This window comes from Peromyscus leucopus, chromosome X (assembly GCF_004664715.2).
Source record: "Peromyscus leucopus breed LL Stock chromosome X, UCI_PerLeu_2.1, whole genome shotgun sequence".
Classification (NCBI taxonomy): Eukaryota; Metazoa; Chordata; class Mammalia; order Rodentia; family Cricetidae; genus Peromyscus; species Peromyscus leucopus.
In genome coordinates this window covers 116,639,112-116,661,890 of record NC_051083.1, presented here as the reverse complement: position 1 = coordinate 116,661,890, position 22,779 = coordinate 116,639,112, and the positions used below count along the sequence as shown (strand labels likewise).

At 40.8% G+C, this 22,779-nt stretch overlaps 1 protein-coding gene across 1 annotated transcript; it reads left to right on the top strand.

Annotated features, from left to right (window-relative positions):
* Nucleotides 1-13,794: 13,794 nt before the first annotated feature.
* On the top strand, nucleotides 13,795-19,618 carry Usp26 (ubiquitin specific peptidase 26). Its single transcript, XM_037199214.1, has one exon. The coding sequence runs from the start codon at nucleotides 13,863-13,865 to the stop codon at nucleotides 16,407-16,409; it is 2,547 nt and encodes an 848-aa protein (XP_037055109.1). The 5' UTR covers nucleotides 13,795-13,862; the 3' UTR covers nucleotides 16,410-19,618.
* Nucleotides 19,619-22,779: the final 3,161 nt, after the last annotated feature.

Here is a 22,779-nt window from a genome sequence, read left to right as displayed (position 1 = left end):
GAAAACATTCTGGTGTGCAAGAGGAATGAGAAGCACTTTTTAGAGAGTTTAGACATGATTTAGGTTTGGTACATTCAGTATTCAAGATGCATTAAAATGCAGTGAACAAAGTCAATGTTAGATTTTTTCCTATTCAAAATACATTGGCACTTTGAAGACATTCCGATGGATTTTTGTTCCATCCCTTGTGCCACTTACTACATTTTCGGGTTCCTTTTCCAAACAGTGGCTATGTAAAATTCTGTCAAAGTCTTAAGCCTGGAATGTGTTTATTCTTAAGTGAGATGAAGATGTATTGACTTGCCTGCCCTCTTTGCCTTGGCAAGAAAAATGCTGCAGTGCCCCCTTGTGTTGAGTGATGTCTAAAACACTCCTGCTTGAACCCCAAAGCTGAGTCTACTCCACTAATATCCTGAGAGTATCTCCTTGAGGTTTTTTTTGTGTGTGTGTGGGGGGGGAATGGGGAATTTCTATAAAATCAAGTACTCTAGAGTATCTTTGTAAGATCAGCCTAAACTTTCATGTAAGATTTCTGTTTCATTCTGCTTGTTGAAAACTGGAACTTGCCCTCTACTCAATTGGAACAAAATTTCCTCTTTTCATAATTGTCCTAGTGGTCATAGATGTTCCCAGGATGACCTTGACCCAAGGGAGATTACTGGAATAATGGATGGATCTAACTCTTATTACCCACAGGCTGTCTGCTTTTCATTTGATTTCCTTACTCAGCCTTTCCAGCATCCTATTTTTTTTCATGGGGATAGTGTATGTGTGTGCAAAGTCATATAATTTATCTTGGAATTCCCCTGCAAAGATAAGATGCTCAAGTTTTGGTGCACAAATCCAAAGTCAATATCTGTATATATATCATCATCTTCTTACCTGTGGGACTTACCTCTTTTAGAAGAACTGTGGTTTGTGAACCAGGAACCTTGGTTTACATGAGCTTTGGAGCTGTTGCTATGGGATAGAGCCTAACCATATTTATGTTGGAGCAGCACTCCTTAATCAGATGTCAGGGGTATATATTAACAAAGGTAGCAAACAAGAGTTAGTTATCAGGAACATAGGACAAGAGAACACAGAGATGATAGGACCAGGACTGATAATTGTGCTGAGCAAAGAGCATCACCCTGGGACATCATATAAAACTGTGGTTGAGGGTTACTCTGGGAAGAAAGTTGCAATTGATAAGACTACACACAACATAGGAGGGGAGAAATTGTATGTGTGTAGGAGTTTTGGGAACCCCAGGAATCTTCTTGAAATGGCGGTTCAAATTTGATTGGTCAACCATAAACTTGGTGTAGTCCTACCTTTTGTTTCACCTTAAAGAATATTAGAACCAGTGAATCCTATGTAAGATAGTGTAGACGAATTTCTAAATGGTCCTTTTAAATACAAAACACCGAGCCAAGTATAGGGGTGAAAGCCTTAGAGATCAGGAACATAGGAATTGCCACCAGTCAACCTTACCTCACCAGCTCTGCAGCCTCCAAATGCGAGCTACTTCCTGTCTTAGCCGCGCCTTTATTGCCTTGCTGTTCTGCCCTCTCCTTGGCTATCTTAGCCCAGCTACCTCACTTTCTTGTCACTGCCTGTGTGTACAGACCTCCAGGGCTCTATGGTTGGTACTGTCACCACGATCGGCCCTGTTCCCTAGTGTGGCCTTGAACACACAGAGACCTTGCCTGCTAAGTGGATTAAGGGCTTGTGCTACCTGACTTTGTTTTCTTAAAATGGCTTGCTATTTCCTCTGATCTCCGGGCAAACTTTATATATTAACATACAAATAAAATATCACCACATTTCAGCACAAATAAAATATCACCACAAGATAGTGGTAAAGCTTTTCCAATTCAATACCAATTTAGATTCTTCATCTTATTTCTGATGCTCCTGCAACTTGATTACCTTCATTATTGTGCACATCACACCCTTATTGTTTAAGGTTTATTGACACCAAGCTAACTGTCCACAAGGCTGACTAGCAGCCTTGGATTCCTGTCCACACTCCTTAGCTCTGAAAGAATTTAAATGAAGGCCATATTTTACTCCCTCCAACTGTAGTCTGGACTGTGTTCTTTTTAAGTTTCATGTTACCTTGTTGTTAATCTGGTCCCAGGCCTGCCTTTTCATTTTGTGTCTAGCCTCTTAGTAATTAGAATAAGGATCCACAACACTGATAGGCGCTGCTTCCTGTGTATTTGAAATGGTTAATACTGTGTAGGGTACAAATACTTCTGGTTGCCAAGAAAGTGGCAAGTTGTTTTCTGGTCAAACGTTTGCACTGATATTTTGAATCTAAGGTTGTTTGATGGTTCCTGATCTATTGTGACTTTTCTCTGCTTTGGGGGCAGAACTGCTTCCCTTGTTGCTGTGGTTTCTTTCCATTTCTTCCTATTGTCTCTATGTTCATCTATAACTTGGTATTTGTCCAAAATGTCTATGGGATTAGAATGTCTCACGTGGCAGAGACAAGAGGGAGAAATGAAATGAGATGAAAAGCCCACAAAAAGCTAGTTGATTTCTCATCCTAGGCTAGGTGTCTGAGACAGAAAGGAAAGCAACAGCAACAAAGGCTGGCTGTTAGCTGCAGAAACAAGGAAAAGGAGCAAGACTCTTTTTTGTCTAGCCTTGTGTGTCTTTGTCTTTTTAAACTCCCCATAAGTCCTCTGACCTAATAGGTTGTTCTCCCTTGACATGCATTGCTGAGTTGGGAAATAGTTTCACTTGGGATCTGCATGCAGGGCCATTCTCTGGTAAGCTGAGTGCTCTTGTAATTTCCTGTTCTACAGTGGCTCCAAAGGGTGTCTCTCTTGTATAATCACCTTTTAGTGACACTTCCTTTGGCATGATTTGTTCATGGGGTTCTTTGGTTTTTTTTTTTCACTTAGGACATAGAATCATATTTATTTATTTATTATTTTTTTTTTGAGGTAGGATCTCATGTAACCCAGACTGGTTTTGGTTTTGAATGCCCTATTTAGCTGACACTGACCTTGAACTTTTGATCCTCTTGCCTCCACTTCCCAAGTGTTGGGATTACATGCATGCACCACAACTTTACACACTGTGAAAACCAGTTTTGTTTTTGAATCTCTATATTGTTTGTTCTTGGGTTATGGGAAATAGTGCCAGTGGAATACAAGTGAAGCAAAGGTCTTACCAGGTGGGAATGTTTTGTGAATCTAAGGTACCAAAAAACACCTGGCATTTGTTTAGATGAAGTAAGACCTGAGCAGAGTTTTTAAAAGAAGAGCAAAACTTATCGACAATCAGAACTGTTAAGGAATTGCAGGTAGGAAGGAAATGCATTAAGGGAATTGCAGGTAGGAGGGAAATGCATTAAGGGCTGGGTCTCGCTGATCACCAGGACCCAGGTAAAAAGCCAGAAAGGACAGTGTACATTTACAATCCTACAACTAGAAAGATGGAGATAGAAGGATCCCGGAGCTCGAGGGTCAGCCAGCCTAGTGTAGTGAGCCACCTAGTCCTGTGAGCTCTTCTGGGCTACCAGGGTTTGATCCATAGCACCTATATGGTAGCTCAAAACCGTGTACAATTGCAGTTCCAGGGGAATCCCACACCTTCTTACCCCCTTGGGTACTAGGCACACATATGATGGACAGACATGCATATAGTAAAAAACATAAAATAACAAAAATTTAAAAACACAGTACAAGATAGATGGCTCCTGAGAAATAGCACTCATGATTAAACTTTGGCCTCCACCCACACACAAATGGCCCGAGACTCCCCACTTACATAGTAGAAAAGGAAAGGAAATACTATGAGAAGTTGAGATAGCAGAAAACACACAGACTCTTACATAGCACAGGAGTTGGCTTTTACTTACTATATTTTTCCTTGTACTGCTGTTGTTTGTATTATTTATCCTATAACTTGTCTGAGAACAGTATTCTGCTTTATCTTTTGGTTTGGTCCATAGTTGATGCTATCTATAGCTGACTAGATGTGAGTAAATATTTTGGTTAGTAAGTGAATAAACAAATTTAATAGTTAGCACGACTGTCTACAAAATACTGAGGGGTTACAGTAGGAAAGGAGAATACCAAAAACTGTATAACAAACACATGCTTTCTCAAGAGAAAACTGTTTTTTTTTTTTAAGAGAACATTCTTTAATGAAATAATCATCTTTAACTTCTGGAAAATGATCTATGCATTGTTTTCAGCTATGTCTTACTAGTAGCATAAGCATAATCATTTTAAAAGAGAGAAAAACATGTTCTGCCAAATCTGTCTCTCAGAAAGGCTTCAAAGCTTGAATAGTTCATGGGAACAATTTGCTAGTCTAGAGAATTCTTCCCATTTTGGTCAGGGGCCTCCTATGGAGAGATTTATGTGCAGTGTATGTCAAGAGGCGAGGTAATGGCATTTCTCTGCTATACAATGACTTGGACGTTTGCTGAGTGTAGAAATGCACCTTTAATCCAGACAGGGAAAAAAGAAAGTCTGCTCCGATCCAATCATTTTGAAAAGCCATGCACACTGAGGCTGGGAACAAACATAATGACAGGATTTAATTGCTAATGCTCTAGAGGCAGTGTGCCTCTTGATGTGTTGACCTTTAACCCAAACTTGGAAGAGTAAAAAAAAGGAGGGGGTGGTTACTTCTCTCCTTTCATCAGCCTTCACTTGCTCACTCCCTATACCTGATCCTGCCAGCTTTCAACCCAATCGACACACACCTAACATTCGCTTTGTCCTCCATTTTCATTGCTTGCTTCCAGCTTGGGGCACAGATTGAAAATGAATAGAAAACCACAAAGGAAGAGGGGAGGACAATAGGAGAAGGAAGTGTTTTAAGCTGTTGACAGCTTCTTTGAAGCAGGAGGCAGAATTGCAGCTCGTGAAATAAGAGACTCTCCCTACCTGATGTTACTACCATCCACCCCTCGGTATTTTATGGAGGATGTGTATTTTAATATTTTTAGTACATTTCATTTATTTTGTGAATGTGTGAGCATATGCGTGCCACTACGCATGTGGAGGTCAGAACAATTCTGGGGAGTAGCTCTCTCCTTGAGATTGAACTCAGATTGTCAAGCATGGTAGCAAGTCCCCTAACCAGCCGAGCCATCGCTCAGGCCCACATTTTCCCATAGTTTAATCCTCGATTCACATGTCATCTGTATTTTCATAGATTTCTTTTCACTTTTATGTGTGCAGGCGGTCCTATCTGTAGATATGTGTACATAAATGCAGGTGTCCAAAGAAGCCAGAACATAGACTCATATCCCCTGGAGCTGGAGTTACCATCAGGTGTGAGCTACCTGACATGAGTGCTAGGAAATGAATTAGGTCCTCTCTGCCAAAGCATTAAGCATTCTTCAGTGCCTAGCCAGCTCTACTGGCTCTCTCCCTCCCTCTCTCCCTCCCCCTCTCCCTCTCAGTATGTGCATGTGTACATGTGCACATGTATATGCATATATGTATTATGTTCTTGCAAATGGGGGTGAAGGAACCTCAGTTATTGCTCTTCAAATGCTGCCTGCCTTCCATTTTGAGACAACACCTTTTAGAAGCATAGAGCTTACCAATTAGGCTAGGCTGGTTGACCATCAAGCCCCAGGGATCCTTCTGTCTCTCCTTCTCCACTGCTAAAATTACAAGTAGGTACCATTATCTTTAGTTCCCCCCCCCCAGGGTCATGGGGATTTGGATTTATTAGCTGTGAAGGTTGGCTTTCTTGAAGACTCCTCTTTTTTTTAATTTTATAATTAATTTAATTTTACATATCAGCCACGGATTCCCCTGTCCTCCCTCCTCCCACCCCTACGCCCCTCCTCCAATCCAACCCCCATTCCCACCTCCTCCAAGGCAAGGTCTCCCCTGGGGATTCAGCTCAGCCTGATAGATTCAGTTGAGGCAGGCCCATTCCCCTCCTCCCTTCACCCAGGCTGTGCAAAGTGTCCCAGCATAGGCCCTAGGTTCCAAAAAGCCAGCTCATGCACTAAGGACAGGTCCCGGTCCTACTGCCTGGGGACCTCCTAAATAGTTCAAGCTAATCGACTGTCTCACTTGTCCGGAGGGCCTGATCCAGCTATTGGTTCATAGTTCATGTGTTTCCACTAGTTTGGGTATTTGTCCCTGTGCTTTTTCCAATCATGGTCTCAATATCCCTTGCTCATATAATCCCTCCTCTCTCTCTCACTGATTGGACTCCTGGAGCTCCACCTGGGGCTTGGCTGTGGATCTCTGCATCTGCTTCCATCAGTCACCAGATGAGAGTTCTACCACAATTAGGGTGTTTGGGCATCCAATCACCAGAGTATATCCTTACTTTTGTATATGGGTTCTGGAGATTAAATTCAGGTTCTTGTGTTTGCATAACATACAATTAACCAAGTAAGCTTGTCCATTCCTCCACCGCCACCAGGTTTTTTATAATTAGCATCATCTTACAGCCTATATGTTTTTGTGTTTTTATTTTTTTATTTTTATTTTTTTGGTTTTTCGAGACAGGGTTTCTCTGTGTAGTTTTGCGTCTCTCCTGGAACTTGCTTTGGAGACCAGGCTGGCCTCGAACTCACAGAGATCTGCCTGCCTTTGCCTCCTGAGTGCTGGGATTAAAGGTGTGCACCGCCGCCGCCGCCGCCGCCGCCGCCGCCGCCGCCACCACCCAGCGTTTTTTATTTTTTATTTTTTTTTTAGGTGCTGGGTACTGCACCCACAACCTTGCATATGCTAGACAAGCACTCAACTATTGAGCTATATCTCTACCCTATATGTAAATGTTCAACTCTGATACAGTGAATGGTTTATAAGAGCCTGGACTTTGTATTTCTTTACAATATTGTATACTCACAACTATACAGTGCTTTCCACTGTTCCACATGTATATGTGGACTATGAATGAATGTATAGTCACTTTTGAAAATGCTCATGGGCTTTTTAGAATGCCCTTTCTCATTTACTGAACCCAGCATATTCACATACTTTTCAAGTTCACATTTTAAGGCAGACTAATCAATTGTGTCAGGAAGCCTTTTGTTTAGAATATATTGAGAAATCCAATGTGCTTTATTAATTATACTTACTCATTAAGTATATTGTACCTGGAATGAAGATTTTATAGAGGAGTCCTCAAAGACAATTTTGATGATCATTTTTTCAGTACATTTAACAGAATTTGATAATGCCATTGGCCTTTACTAAACCCAGCAAGATACTCATAATTTAAAAATAAATGTAAATTGAAGATGTTTTCATTTTTCGGAGCTTGGGCTCATTAGAGATAGCCACAACTTTAAACTCCAGTGGAATGTATCCGGATTTTATCATTTCCACTTACTGCATACATGGGCTAGGTCACTACCTTTTAGATCCTTCATAATTTCTATCCAACGAGGTAACTAAGCAGGGCTTCTTTGCATATACTACCTATATTTTTGGCCTCTTCTCTCAAATGTTTTCTGAATGTTCTGAGGGCTGTGAGTATATCTCAGTGATAGAGCGTATGTCTGGCATGTGTGAGGTATTGAGTTCAATTCCCAGCATAGAAAAGGAAAAAATGTGAAATAAGGTAATTAAAACTTAACATCTCTTATGACGATTGGGCTAGGCAGCAATCTATGAGTATAGTAGAATATCATTAGACATCATTTCACAGGCTTTTTTTTCCATTGTCAGTCATGTTTGGTTCTATCCTAGGTCTCTGGGCTATCCAGCCTTCTGGGTCCTGGCCCTGCAGGCAGTGTCAGGGTTGGGCTGCCTCTCAAGGTATGGGTCTCAAGCTGGACCAGTCACTGGTTGGCCACTCCCATAATTTTTATGCCACCTTTACTCTAGCACACCTTATAGGCAGGGGGCATTGTAGGTCAAAGGTTATGTGGCTGGATTAGGGTCCCAATCTCTCCAGTGGATTTCTTGCCTGGTTACAGGAGATGGCTGGTTCAGTCGCAGTATCTCCCATTGCTAGGAGTTGTAGCTAGGGTCACCCTCATAGATTTCTGGGAGTTTCCATTGCACTAGGTCTCTAGCTGTCCCACAGATGTTCCCTGATTCCAGTTGTCTCCTTCAGTACTCTCTCCCCCTCCTTCCACCTGATCCTTCCTCTTTATCATCAGAGAGGCTTTCACATAACAATTTGATGGATATAGATGCAGAGAGCTACGGCAAAACATGAGGCAGAACTCAAGGAATCTTGTGGAAGAGGGGGAGGAAGGATTGTGGGAGTCAGAGGAGTCAAGGACATCATAGGAAAACTCACAAAAAACAACTAACCTGGGCTCATTGGGGCTCACAGAGACTGAACTGACAACCAGGGAGATTGCATGGGACTGACCTAGGCCCTCTGCATATACGTTACAGTTATGCACCTTGGTCTTGTGGAACTCCTAATAGTGAGAGTAGGGGCCGTCTCTGACTCTTCCCAGCTTTGGGACCCTGCTCCTCATACTGGGTTGCCTCATACAGCCTTAACAGGCAAGGAGGTGCCTAGTCTTACTGCAACTTGATATTCCATGGCTGGCTGATGTACATGGGAGGTCTGTCCTTCTCTGAAGAGAAAGAAGTAGTAGTGGATAGGGGAATAAGAAGGGAGGTGAGGCAATGGACTGAGAGGAAGGGGGGAAGGGAGAGGAAACTGATCTGGTTAGAAAAAATATTAAAAACCCAACTTACCATTTTTTATTTTTTTGGTTTTTTCGAGACAGGGTTTCTCTGTGTAGCTTTGTGCCTTTCCTGAATCTTGCTCTGTAGACCAGGCTGGCCTCGAACTCACAGAGATCCGCCTGGCTCTGCTGGGATTTAAGGCATGCGCCACCACCGCCTGACCCCAACTTCCCATTTTTGCAACACCAACTTCTACACATTAACCTTAACGTAGTGAGATAAACAAGTACTTGATTTTATTACAGATGATCACAGTTACATAATTGAAGACGGACAGACAAATAGTACTTTTCATAGTCATTGTATGGAAATAACCTTCTAAAATTTGTGTATCTACCTCCAGACTGTGGCTCCCTCCTTTTTAATTTTGGAGTTTTTGAAACAGTCTTACTCTGTATCCTAGACAAGCCAGAAACTGACTATATAGCAAAGGATGGCCTTGATCATGTGGCAATCCTCCTGCCTCAGTCTCCCAAGTGCTAAGGTTATAGGTATAAGCCACTACACCTGGCTTGTAAATCCCTTTGTATCAAGATGTAGCTGTTTGTTATTTTATGACATAAATATTTTACCAGAACATTTGAAAGAAAATAATTCTATCCAGTTCCTTTCTTCTTACACACACACACACACACACACACACACACACACACACACACACACACATACACACATATACACACACGTAAAATATGTTGGGGAAATCCTTTCTCTTACCATGTGAATCCCAGAGATGTAGCGTAGGTCATCAAACTTGGTATCAAGCACTCTTGCCTGCTGAACCTTATTTTCTGCACCTAATTTCCTGCTTTTTATTACTCTCTTAAAATGAACTCTTGGGGAATGAAGATTTTGTATTTAAAATAGTCTTTGGCCGGCCAGTGGTGGTGCATGCCTTTAATCCCAGCACTCAGGAGGCAGAGGCAGGTGGATCTCTGTGAGTTCGAGGCCAGTCTGGGCTACAGAGCGAGTTCCAGGAAAGGTGCAAAGCTACACAGAGAAACCCTGTCTCAAAAACCAAAAAAAAGAGACTACAAGACTACAAGCCAGTCACATTTTTTACTTGAATTGAATCTCTGTCTCTCTTTTGATATCTCTTTCTCAAACTAACCCCCCCCCTCTCTCTCTCTCTCACACACACAACACACACACACACACACACACACACTTTCCACCATGGGTTTGTGTTATGTGAAGTCCTAGAAATAGCACTAAAAATGTATTTCCCTAGATCCTTTGTTCTCATTGGAAGGAAAGTGCTCCTCAGTTGTGACTTGTGCATACTTAGTGGTTTAATTTAAATTGTTCAATGTACGTTGAACATTTGCATTCTTTGTGTTGTTAGAGAACTGGTTGCAGTGTGCAGCAGTGAACATATGCTCAGGATATCATAATGTGAAGCATATCAATAAACACCTGAAGACCAATGTGTGGTGAACTAGTAAATTAACAATGATGCCAACTTCTTGATATCATAGGTCATTCTTCCAAATTTGACAGTAATGCAGTTTTGTGAGTTTGTGGCTGTGTTTTGAAAGCATCAGCTAGCCTACTATATTGTGCTAGCATCAGATCAGTCTAATCTGAGATATTTGAGTTTGTGGGAAATGAGATGAAAGCTCGTACATTTTCATAACTTTGAAATGTAGTTATTATTGTAGTCTTCTAGTTTAAGGATAGCTGGGAAGAGAAATGTCACTGTAGTGAAGCTTTCAGCTGTATAGAATACTCGCATAGTGGTTTTTGGAGAATCAATACTCTCTTAGTATAAGATACTGTAAACATATCCAGAGGAAGCTTCAACAGCTTTGAGTAATAAGATGGAATGAAGAAGAGGGTTTAAGTTTAGAGTGTGCTGTAGAAGAGACAGTGGTTAGACAGCAGAGCTCACCTCTCCATCCACATAAATGGTCCTTGGTCTTTGCTTACCACACTCAGTGAGCTTAAAAAAAGTTTCCTTTATTTGGGAATGAAATGTACATAAAACTTCAAGGAAATAATTGAAAAATGCAGACACAATTTTATAAGCACACCTGTTTTTTATTCTGTTTTGTTTTTTAAAACAGGATCTCTCCATGCAGCCCTGGCTGTCTTGGAACTCATTATGTAGACCAAGTCAGCCTCAAACTCAGAGATCAAACTGCCTCCCAGGTGCTGTGATTAAAGACCTGTGACACTATGCCTGGCTCCAGACTAGTCTTAAATACAAAGAGTAGAAATGCCAAGAGGATGTTAGATTATTTCCACTATCAATAGAAAGGAAAGACATTTTGGGAGGATATTGTTTCCCTCATAGCTCAGGCTGAAACGTGTACTCTTTTGTACTCTTTCATGCCTGGTCACACACATTTTGTGTGTGTGTGTGTGTGTGTGTGTGTGTGTGTGTGTGTGTGTGTGTGTGTGTGTGTGTTGGTGTATGCACATAGATTGATCTGGGATTTTAGAATCTGAATGTGGATGGGGAGTAATTCTTAAAGACCAATTAAGACTTGTAGAAGGGAAATTGTTTAAAGCCTTACTTAGCATGAACAGTACTTACTTTAGAGAACTTGAAGCCAGGCATAGTGGTGCACAGCTTTAGTTCCAGCACTCAGGAGGCAGAGGCAGGTAGATCCCTGAGTTCAAGGCCATCCTGCTCTAGAGTGATTTCCAGGACAGCCAGGGCTATACAGTGAAACCTGTCTTGAACTTCCTCATCTCCCACCCCCAAACCTAGAGAACTTGTTTTATAGAACCATTTCCACCATGATAAATACAGTCATTCTTTCACTTTGGTGCATATGTACTTTTATGTATGGATGGACACAACTACTTTATTGAGCATATAATACAAACTTCATTCTGTACTACCAATGTTGAGTTTTTGGTCATTTGAATATGGATTTAGCAGAAGTTTTCCTTGGTATTCATAAAGATGGCATGCTGAGCTAGCTAACAGCAAAGGCAAGACTAAGGAGAAATATTAACTATTTAGGAGAAAACACAACTTCCACTGAACTCGTAAAAATACTTTCCGATGCAAATATTTGTACTGCTGACTGATACCATTAATTCAATTTTTCTCCAAATTACTTGGAAATTTCTAGTTTTCAGAATTAAATATATCTGATCCTTCTTGACTATTTTTGTAAAAATTGTTTTGAATTCTCAGGATTGACTCTGGCCCTTGTTGCATTCTAAGCATGTGCTATAACACATAGCTATACTCCAGCTTCCCCATTGGGTTTGAGTAGAGAGAGCTAACTTGGGTAAAGTGGCAGAACTGACTACAGAAATCATTCTACCCCATATTTGATGGTCACGAAGTTGTTATTCTTCAACTTTTTTTAACGAAGGGTAAAATGTATGTTGGTTCCTCAGTGCTAAGTGAAAGAAGGTGGTCTCACTGGATTTGCAATGAGGTAAATTTTACTCTGAGTATCCCATGTATGAATTCCTCTACACATCAAACAATAGTCATCTGCAATGGGAGTGAGGGCTACAATAGTGCTCCTGTTTGCTTAGACATTTATTTTGGTTGTCAATGTGAGATCATTCTGTATATGTATATACCCACGATACTGTTCAGTATGCTTTTTAGCTATGTCTTAAAAGTCTTCCAAATGTTTCATGATTTCCATTGGAAAGGTGAAATTAATCAGAATAGAATCTAATATTAAGGTTGAAAGGAGATTTAGTGTATAAGAATGGAGTTTGGGGGCTGGAGAGATGGCTCAGCAGTTAAGAGCACTGCTTGTTCTTCCAGAGGTCCTGAGTTCAATTCCCAGCAACCACAGGGTGGCTCAGAACCATCTGTAATGAGATCTGTTGCCCTCTTCTGGTCTGGACATGAGTGGGAGCAATGAAGGGAGAGGGTCGAGGGAAAGAGAGCCTGTGGGAGCAGGAGATCCCAGCTGGATCAAGAACAGAGAGGGAGAACAAGGAATAGGAGACCATGGTAAATGAAGACCACATGAGAAATGGAAGAAACAAAGTGCTAGCGAGGCCCACAGAAATCCACAAAGATACCCCCACAATAGACTGCTGGCAATGGTCGAGAGACAGCCAGAACTGACCTACTCTGATGATGGGATGGCCAAACACCCTAATAGTCGTGCCAGAAACCCCATCCAAGGACTGAGGGATCTGGATGCAGAGATCCATGGCTAGGCCCCGGGTGGAGCTCCGGGAGTCTAATTAGCAAGAAAGAGGAGGGTTTATATGAGCAAGAATTGTTGAAGTCAAGGTTGGATAAAGCACAGGGACAAATAGCCAAGCGAATGGAAACACATGAACTATGGAACCAAAGGCTGAGGGGCCCCCAACTGGATCAGGCCCTCTGAATAGGTGAGACAGTTGATTGGCTTGATCAGTTTGGGAGGCATCTAGGCAGTGGGACCGGGTCCTGTGCTCATTGCATGAGTTGGCTGTTTGAAACCTGGGGCTTATGCAGGGACGCTTGGCTCAGTCTGGGAGGAGGGGACTGGACCTGCCTGGACTGAGTCTACCAGGTTGATCGCAGTCCTCGGGGGGGGGGGGGGAGGGCTTTGTCCTGGAGGAGGTGGGAATGGACGGGTGGGCTGGGGGGAAGGGGAAGGGGGCAGGAGTGGGGAGAACAAGGGAATCTGTGGCTGATCTGTAGAACTGAATGGTATTGTAAAATAAAATAAAAGAGCCGGGCGTGGTGGCGCACGCCTTTAATCCCAGCACTCGGGAGGCAGAGCCAGGTGGATCTCTGTAAGTTCGAGCCAGCTGGCTACCAAGTGAGCTCCAGGAAAGCGCAAAGCTACGCAGAGAAACCCTGTCTCGAAAAACCAAAAAAAAAAAAAAAAAAAAAAAAAAAAAATAAAATAAAAGGAAGAATTATGGAAGAATGGAGTTTGGGTTTTATATAAACATTTCTCTCATAACTGAAAGAACTTTTTCTTGGATTTTTTTTTGTTGTTGTTTTTTTCAAGAGTTGGATTTTTTTTTTAAATCATGGTTTTGCATTGGTAATCAAGTTTACTGTTCTCTTACAAATATTCATTTCTTTCTAAAGATATTGGTTAATCACTAAAGGGCTAGATACCTAGAACATAAAGAACTTTTAGTATAGAACCAACATTATAAATAGTCATTGTGTATAAAAAAATAATATACTATTTCTTTGTCTCTTTAGGTAAACTTGAGAAGCAAATTAAAGCTACAAGATTGTTAGTAATTCAAGCTACGTGTATTTTATTTGCTAAGGAAAAAAATATGGATCCCGTATTGATCCATGCTCAAGTCCAAATGTGGAGTGCAAAGGCAGGAATGTCTAAGTCAAGAACTGCATTCATTGAAACAGTAGTAGGAAAACGGGAAGTTAAACTCCTTCTTTATTTCGTCACTGGGAGGATTAAATCTTTGCAGCTAAAGAATAATATTAAAAGTGTGGTCCTTAAAACCTATGACGAAGACCAGAATTATTTACATTTAACTTTTAAAAACAACGATTTCTTGTTTGTTGAGAAACTAACCTCCACAGATGCCAGACAACTGAAGAGATTCCTAGATAGAGTCTATGAAAGAAATCTTCGTACGTCCAGGAGAAGTAATGAAGAGAGAGCTGATGGTCCTAGCAAAAGTACACACTCTTTACCACTGAAAGTTCGTTCAGAAGCGAGCAGGAAATGCTTCCAATTGGGGGAAGAAAGTGGAGCGTCAGGGCTTTGTGAGTTGCCTTTGTTTTCATCCTCATTAACCACATTTAATAATGGAGGGTTATTAGAAAATCCACTTGTAAAGAGGAAAAGATCCTCACCCGATTCGGAAAAGAATAGAAAAGGGAAAGGGAACATCCTGGAGGAGAGTAATAAGGAAATTGAGCCAGTGGTGTCTGTACATGATGATAGAGGGAAAGGAAGGGATTTAAGAGAGGCAGGACAGAGTCAATTAGGATTAGGATTTTCATCTGAGGCCGATTATTTTGAGGAGCCTGATTTGGATGTTTGTGATCTTTATGATCTCATTAAAAAATTGTTTTCGCCATTTCTGTTAAGATCGCACTGTCTGGAGAAAGGCGTAGAGTGGCATGAGCATATGAAGACACTCTTACTGTATCCAGAGAAAGCATGCCAAGGTCTGCCTAATGTGGGAAACACCTGTTACATAAATGTAGTATTGCAGTCTCTGTGCTCAGTTCCACTGTTTGTTAATGATTTGTTCAATCAGGGTTTCCCATGGATCAAACCTCCAAGAGATGATTTTAACATGCCCTTGATGCAACTGCTTGTTTTGAAAGATATTTACAGCATGAAAACTAGGGAGAAGTTACTTATCAAGATTACAAGAGCCCTCCCACAATTTGGAGAGGTATTCACTGCAGACAGGCAGAGTGATGCTCATGAGTTTTTAAGTCTCTGTTTAGTTCAGTTGAAGGAAACTGTACAAAAGTTAACCATATTGTGGCAATCTGAAAATGAATCTGGGGGAAATAATTTACTTACACAGATTTTTGCTGACCATGCTATCACCAACAAAGTACCTGTTTGTCCTGTTGCTAATAATTTTGAATTTGAGTTGTTGAGATCTATTTTTTGTAAAGGTTGTGGCCTGGCTGTTATCAGGAAAGAACCGAGTAGTTACCTCTCCATCAACATTCCTCAAGGATTGAAAGGCCACAACTTGTCTATCCAGTCCAGTTTTGATCTTTTTTTTAAAGCAGAAGAACTTGAGCATAGATGTGAGAGGTGTATGCACAACAAATCTATTGCATTGCACAAGTTTTCCCGACTTCCCAAGGTTATTATTATTCATCTGAAGCGCTATAGCTTTAATGAGTCATGGGTAATGAAGAAAGATGAACAGAACATCGTTATTTCCAAATTTTTAAAGCTGTCCTGTCATTGCAACAAAAACACAAAACCACCTCCACCCCTTAACGAAAATGAACATGTTAAGGATCTTGACTTACTAAAACCTCTTCATGAGTTGGGTTCTGAAATATTCAAATCGTCATTTATTTCAATGACGACCTCACAATTCATGGATTTCTCAACTGCAAATGTCAGATCAACCAAGGAGTCGGAACCACAAAATGTAAAGAGAGACTCTAAAGTATTGAATGGAAAAGTGCAGCAGGAAGATCAGGGAAAGGGTGCCACAGCAAATGTAATTAGGTCAGAATTGACAAATGAGACAGAAAAACTCAAGAATCACGAGAAAGCACGTAAATTTAGTAAGTTAGATTCTGGTAGCATCAGCAAGGGTACTAAAGATAATGCCCTCAAAATTACAGAAAGACCCCCAAAGTACAAACAGGCCCAGAAATGTTATAAAGAGAGAAGTGACAAACAGACTTTCCGGGAGGCAGTTACTCGAAGCCATAAACCAAGGTCCCTGGAACAGAGAGAGAACCTCAGAAAACCTGCAGAGCCATATACCCAGAATGGCAGTCTGAATTCACAGGGCTCACGAGGTTCCAGCAAGAAGTCAGGAAACAAAGATGGTTTAGATAAGAAGACAAAGCCTACAGGCAAGGTGGACCCACAAAAGCCTATTGGAAATGATGTAAATGGTTACAGGCTCATGAATATTATCAGCCATATTGGGAGCAGTCTCCATGGAGGCCACTATATCAATGATACCTTTGACTTCAGGAAGCGGGTTTGGTTTACTTACAGCGATTCACAGGTGACAAGTACACAAGAGGACTTTGTGCTTAAGGCTAGGCTTTCCACTGGGTATGTCTTCTTCTACATGCAAAATGAGATCTTTGAAGAGCTTTTGTCAAGGGAAACTCAGTCTCGCAACACGTCACAGTAGTAATAAAAGGGATATATGTCTCACAGCATATACCTACCTGAATGCCTCACTCAAACTGGATCAAGAAGGACAGATAATTAGCCAAGGACCATTATCTCAACAAATATCTACAGAGAAATCACCTTTCTAACTGACGGAGTCAATCCCATAGTTACAGCTGACACTAATGAGTGTTCTTCTCATACAAGACTGGAACTGGAACTATGTCTCTTGTATATTTTTTGTCAGAAAATAGATTTTATTATTGATAGTGAAGTTTTCAATATTCACTACGGAAGTTGCATAACCCGAGTTTGCCTTTATATTGATAAAAAGGCCTAATTCTACTTGGAATCATAAACATTATTCCAGTAAAAGAGGTACATTTTCTCTCATCTTGGTCTTCCTTCTTGCATGATCACCATAATAAGGTATAATGAAAAAGCTCTTACATAATCAGAGGAATAAAGCTCATATCCATACAGCCACCAGTTCAGGCGAGTCGACCTAGCACTGTTACCCCAGCCTGGTGCTTTATCTTGCTGTCTCTCCATTGGAATGGTTTAGTGTCCCTCTCCCCTGCCAGCTTTCTTACAGTGGAGATCACTAAATGGTGGAGCCCGGAATAAAGGGAGAAGAGAACATTTGATGTCCACAGAAGTTGGATAGCTCTGGATAAACTGCTTGGTGTCTGCAGCCCTTTCTAGTTCTCTATCCCTGGCTTCCTTAAGGCATCTGGTTTCCTTGGCTCTCGTGCCATGTCTTCAGCTACTCTTTTCAACTCTTCATCAGAAACAGACGCACCATTCACAATACTGAGATTTTGAGCCAGAGGGAGAGGATTCCATCATCTGGTCAGTTATATTTTCTGAAAGCTGGATTCCTTCACAATGGATTCCTTTTCTCATTTGCCTCAAAGATGCTGCTCTGGCTTCTGTCCCCAGAAAGTCTGAGCATGGACCTGCAAGCACATTGGGACCCTAATGGAAGCCTAGACTCCTCCTTTGCCCACCAGGAGCAAGGCCACGACCTCTACCTTTTATATTCTGATGCATTGTTTTAAGAGTGTGACCCGATCAGTACCACCATGCAGACATGACATCATGGGATATGTGGACTCTTCTGCAGACCTACTAATCCCCAAATTTAGGACAGAGGGCAGCAATCCAATGGAGATTCTAATGTTCAATTAGCTTTAGGATCACTGCTTTTGTATGTAGAATTTTTGCTGTTATGTTACATATTTGAGTTGCTTGTTACATAGAAAGTTTTTATAGCCTTTTTATTTCTTTTATATGTGTTTTTCCTATGAAAACACAGAAATACTCTTGCTAGTCATTGATTTGGTTCTGTACTGGGTCATGCCAACTGTATTCAACTAAATCCTGGCAATAAGCATTAAATGTGGCTGATAAACTTTTGAATTCTCATGGACATGTGTAGATGATAATGGACATCAAACAAGTCTTCACATTAGCCACTGAAGCCCCCCTTTTCCTTAGTGGCAAAGGTGCTGGATATTCTCAGACTTTGATCTTGAGGATGGGGGAGTTCATTTGTGCTCAAGGAATTGGCATGTTTTTCTATTTGTCAGCTGGCAAGTAACCTGCTGGATTTTGGTGATCTGAGCCTACTTCACCATTTTGATCTTCCCAGAAGGGCATATTGAGTCACATCAAAGGAGTTTTCTTCACCAGGTCTTGAGCTGCAAAACTGAACAGTTTTGGACGTTAGAAGAGGAATTATGGATTTCTTTTTTCATCTTTTTAGCATGGTATTCTGTTCCTTGAATTAATACACAATACCTGCTTTAAAGTGGACTTGTAAGACCTGAAAAATCTTACTTAAGTAGCAAGCTTTGATAAACATGAAAAAAAATGTCTCGAGATAATTTGCAGTGTAGGGAAAGCCACATGCATTCTAGGGTGTGGTAGTCTGTAAACTCAGTAATCAGACTTAATACTTCTAATGCTAAGTATGTGTTCTCTGCAATGTCTTCTCTTGCCTTTGAAGCAATGAGTATAACTCCTTATACTTGTATTGGAGTAAATGACTTGATTGTATAGTATGTTTTATTGCATACACAGAAAAATGGGTTTTCAGTCCTACCTTTGCCAGTATGCATTTACCACTAGTATATGGGGGTAGTTTCAGTATAGTGGTATTAAATCTGTTTTATTGAGAGTTTTTTTCCCCTTTTTTCTTTTTTTGAATTCAGAGATGTACTTGCTTATGCTTCCCAAGTGCTAAGATTAAAGGCATAGGCCACCATGTCTGGCTTTGCTAGTGTTATTTCTAGTGGCCTTTAATGGAGTGAATTCAAATTTAGTGCTACTAGGGAAGTTAGATAATGCCCTTTTGTTTATGTATATGAGTGCTCTATCTTCATGTGTGTCCACGTATCAGAAGAGGGCATGGAATCTCACTATTTTGGTTGTGAGCCACCATGTAGGTGCTGGGAATTGAACTCAGGACTTGTGGATGCACATCCAGTGCTCTTAACTGATGAGCCATCTCTCCAGACCTAGACAATGCCCTTAAGGGGAAACCAGATTTAAAGGCCTCTTCCTTTGGGTAGTGTAGAACCTAGTAGGAAGTCTAAATGAGGCCTGAAATTTGCTGAAATGTGTGGGTAGGAGTCTTTTAGATTGAATTGCTTTCAGAGATAAAGCTGTTACAGACAGAATGAGGAATTGTTCAATTTCTCTGATACTGAGACAGTTGAGGATAATGTTGGGAGTTCATGTAGAGACTGAAACTCCCAAGAGTTGGGCTTCTGAATTCCAGTCTATTGGCCTCTAGTTAATTCTGAGTCCATACATAGACTTCAGAACAGGAAAGCATGAGTGAAGGTGTTGGAATTTGTGTAGGAGGGTTTTTGTTTTTGTTTATTTTTTTTTAAGACAGGGTCTCACAGTGTAGCCTTAGGTGGCCTGAACCCAGAGACCTGCTTGCCTCTGCCTCCCAAGTGCCGGGATTAAAGGCATCCATCATAACACCTGGGCAAAGAATTGTTTTATGAGGTACAGAAGGTTAACATCTTTACGTTTGAGATTGAGGGATTGTTTTGGTGGGGTGTTTATATACTGAAAATGTTCTTTAGCATGTAGCACTTACAAGTATAGGGCAGTTAAAGGAGGAACAAGGAAGAGAGAAGAGGGAATTTTCAGTTCACTTTTAGTTTGTATACTGCCTATGTGTTGTTTCAAATAAAATACCAAAAAATGTAACAGTGACTCAATGGTTATTTATCACAGATGTAAACAGTTTCTCTAATTTATGGGTCATATTCCCAGGTAGTCCCAGGGGCAAAAACATGTTCCTTAAGTATTTTCTGTTTGATTTATAACAGGTTAACACAAGAGCCTAAAACAACACAAAATTTTATTATGCTATCATTTTAGAAATCAGGAGTCCAGGGTTGGTATCAGCAGGCTGAAACCAAGTTGTCAGCAAAGCTGCAATCTTTGATGTTCTAAGGACAGAATTAGTCATGTTCTCTCTTGTTGAGGCTGCCCACAGTCTTTGGCACTTAGCCTCATTTCTGAATCTTCAAAGTCAGCAATGTTGGGCTGAGTTCTTCACAAAGAAACAGCTGGTTCTTTTTCTGTTTGTGTTTTCCACTTTTAAGAAGCATTATGGTTAGGCTAGGCCCATCCAGATAATCCATGATAGCACTCTTCAGGTCAGAAACCTAAGTTATCACTGCCTGTAACATTTGCTACCAATGATTAGGATGAGGCCATGTTAGGTGATTCTCTACCTTCCATATATGGCCAATAAAAGTGAAGGAAACCCACCACAAAGGCTGAGTGCCTTAGACTGATGAAGTACAATTTGGGTCGTTAGTACCCTGTTAAGACATCAATGCTGCTGAGAGTTGTTTTTTGAAGAACAGAGAAAGATAATAAGGTAACTAAAGAACTAAAGAAAGATAATTAAAGAACTCAGACCATAACATGAATTAGAAAAATAAGGATTATAACTACTTTGTGTATTCCTAGTTATTATATCCAGCAGTTCTCTCTCTCTCTCTCTCTCTCTCTCTCTCTCTCTCTCTCTCTCTCTCTCTCTCTCTCTCTCTCTCTCTCTCTCTGTATTCTAGTTCCTATTTCTGAGTTTATGCACAAGTTTATTGTAGGTTAACTTTTCTATTATTTAGGTAACAAGTATATTCATTGGTAGCCTGACTGAATTTGGGAAAGACTTTTAGAGCACCCTGATGATTACAATGGGCTTAAGAGTCTTTAACTCATCAAATCTTGGAGGAGTGAGAACCTTAAGAACAGGAAGAATTGGTGGATTCAATTAAGTAGAATGGTTTTGCTGCAAAGGCATTTGTGTACCAGGTGAATATGGAAGCTGACTAGCGAAGGGTATGGGAAAGGCTAGGTATCATGTATTGCTCCTTGGCTTCAAGTATACCCTTAGTACATTCTCAGAAACATGGACAGAATAATTTTAATTAATCACAGAAAGCATGTTCAGTTTCTTGATATAAGGATCTCAACTATACTGTAAGTGCAAGGGGACTTCTCTTGCTATTCCCAGGTTGTGATGGGCTGGTTGTATAGGTGTGACATTATCTGGTGGTACACTATTTCCAGCTACAAACCCAGAATGCGAGGTCCGTGGTGCCCTATAAAACTCCAGCCTGACCTTGGAATCACTCCCCTGCTATATTTTCACGGATACCATATACTCATGGGCCCTGACTTGCAACAGTAGCCCTCCAGATGGGAGTATGGAATAATTTGGGTTTCCTGATATATTAGCATCCTTTGTCACTGGCTATGACTGTATGGTTTGCCATTGGTTAACCTTGACTGTGCCTTTGAGGATTACCACTAGGAACCCTACTCTTGCATGCCTATGTGGCTATCCACTGATCAAGGTTTGCCTAAACCCTGACTTCTTTTCTGCCCTCCAGAGAGTGGATTCATGTTTGGTAAAGTAGTAAACTTCTCTGCCTTCAGTAGGCTGTTATTAAAGCTTCAATAGGGTTGGAATCCTGGCCCTAGGTATTGGAAACCTTTCTAGATTTGGCCTGTGAGTGTTCACACATTTATACAACATACATGTTTTGTAAATCCTACCAACATTTACAGGGTTTCTTCATGTTTGAACTCTGGTTTTAACTCCTCCTATCCCCTGCCTGATCCAGAGATAGAGTTCATGAGATATTCTAGTTATAATATTTTAACTTAAGCCCAAAGAGTTTAGCCTGACATCACTTCTTTGGATTTGATTTTGTGTAAATAGAGTTATGTAAAACACAGCATAGGTTGTTGGATTTAGAACCAAAGTACTCCAGTTGCCATTTCATCTCTAGTCAAAGTTTGGGAGGTAAGTATCCACCTCGTCTCCATGCTTCATTTGCTATGGTGATAACATGAGGGACTGCTGCTGGATGGTTTTATTAGGTGACTACAGTTCAGCCAAGAGATGTCAATAGCATCCTCCATACAGCGTTCTAGTGCCTCCATTTATCACCTGACATCCTGGTACTTGGCTCAGTTTTGACCCGCTAAGAATATTTCAAACACGAAGCCACAGAAATGTTGGTTTCTGTCACTTCACAGTGTGTTTGAGGATTGTGGAGATGGTTCCATGTATGAGGTACTTTCCATACAAGCATAACAATTGAAGTTTGGATCCCCTGAAGCTACAGAAAGCTTGATCTGCAGAGTGGGACACTGGGCATCCCTGAGGCAAGTTGACTGGCTAAATTAGCCAAATAGGCAATCTCTGGGTTCAGTAAGAAAACCTGTCTCAGCATAGAAGGTGAAGAGCAATTGACACCAAACATCAACTGCTGGCCTCTACATGTATGTGCACTCAGCAACATGTGAACACACACACCACAGACACAGTTGTCCCCCAAAAGGAGAAAGTGGTTTCTATTAATTAAAATTTCAGTGCTTGCGATTACTAGTATAGGAGGTAGAACTAGCTAATGTGTGACCTAGAATAATTTAATCAATATGTAGGTGTACTTTCTAAATTTTATGTTGGAAAGAGTAGTATAGCAAGGCTACTCTTTCAGCCTTAATGTGTTTTATTTAAGGTTAACCAGAGAAACAGCACCAGCAAGATACTTGTGTCCATGTGTATGTATAATATATATAATATATATATATATATACATGTATACATATATTTGAAATTATGTTAGTGAAATGATTGATTTTATGTGTTAGCTTGACAAGGATAAGGAATGCCCAGACAGCTGGTAAACATTTGCTGTTACACCACGAAAAGACTTGGGGAAAATATTAGTGTTCAGCTCAGTAGTTGGAAGAAAGTAGATTGTGCTAGCAAAAAAAGCTGGTCATTATAATTTATTGAAGACTTGAATTGACCTAAAAAAGATACAGGGGAGGTAAATTGG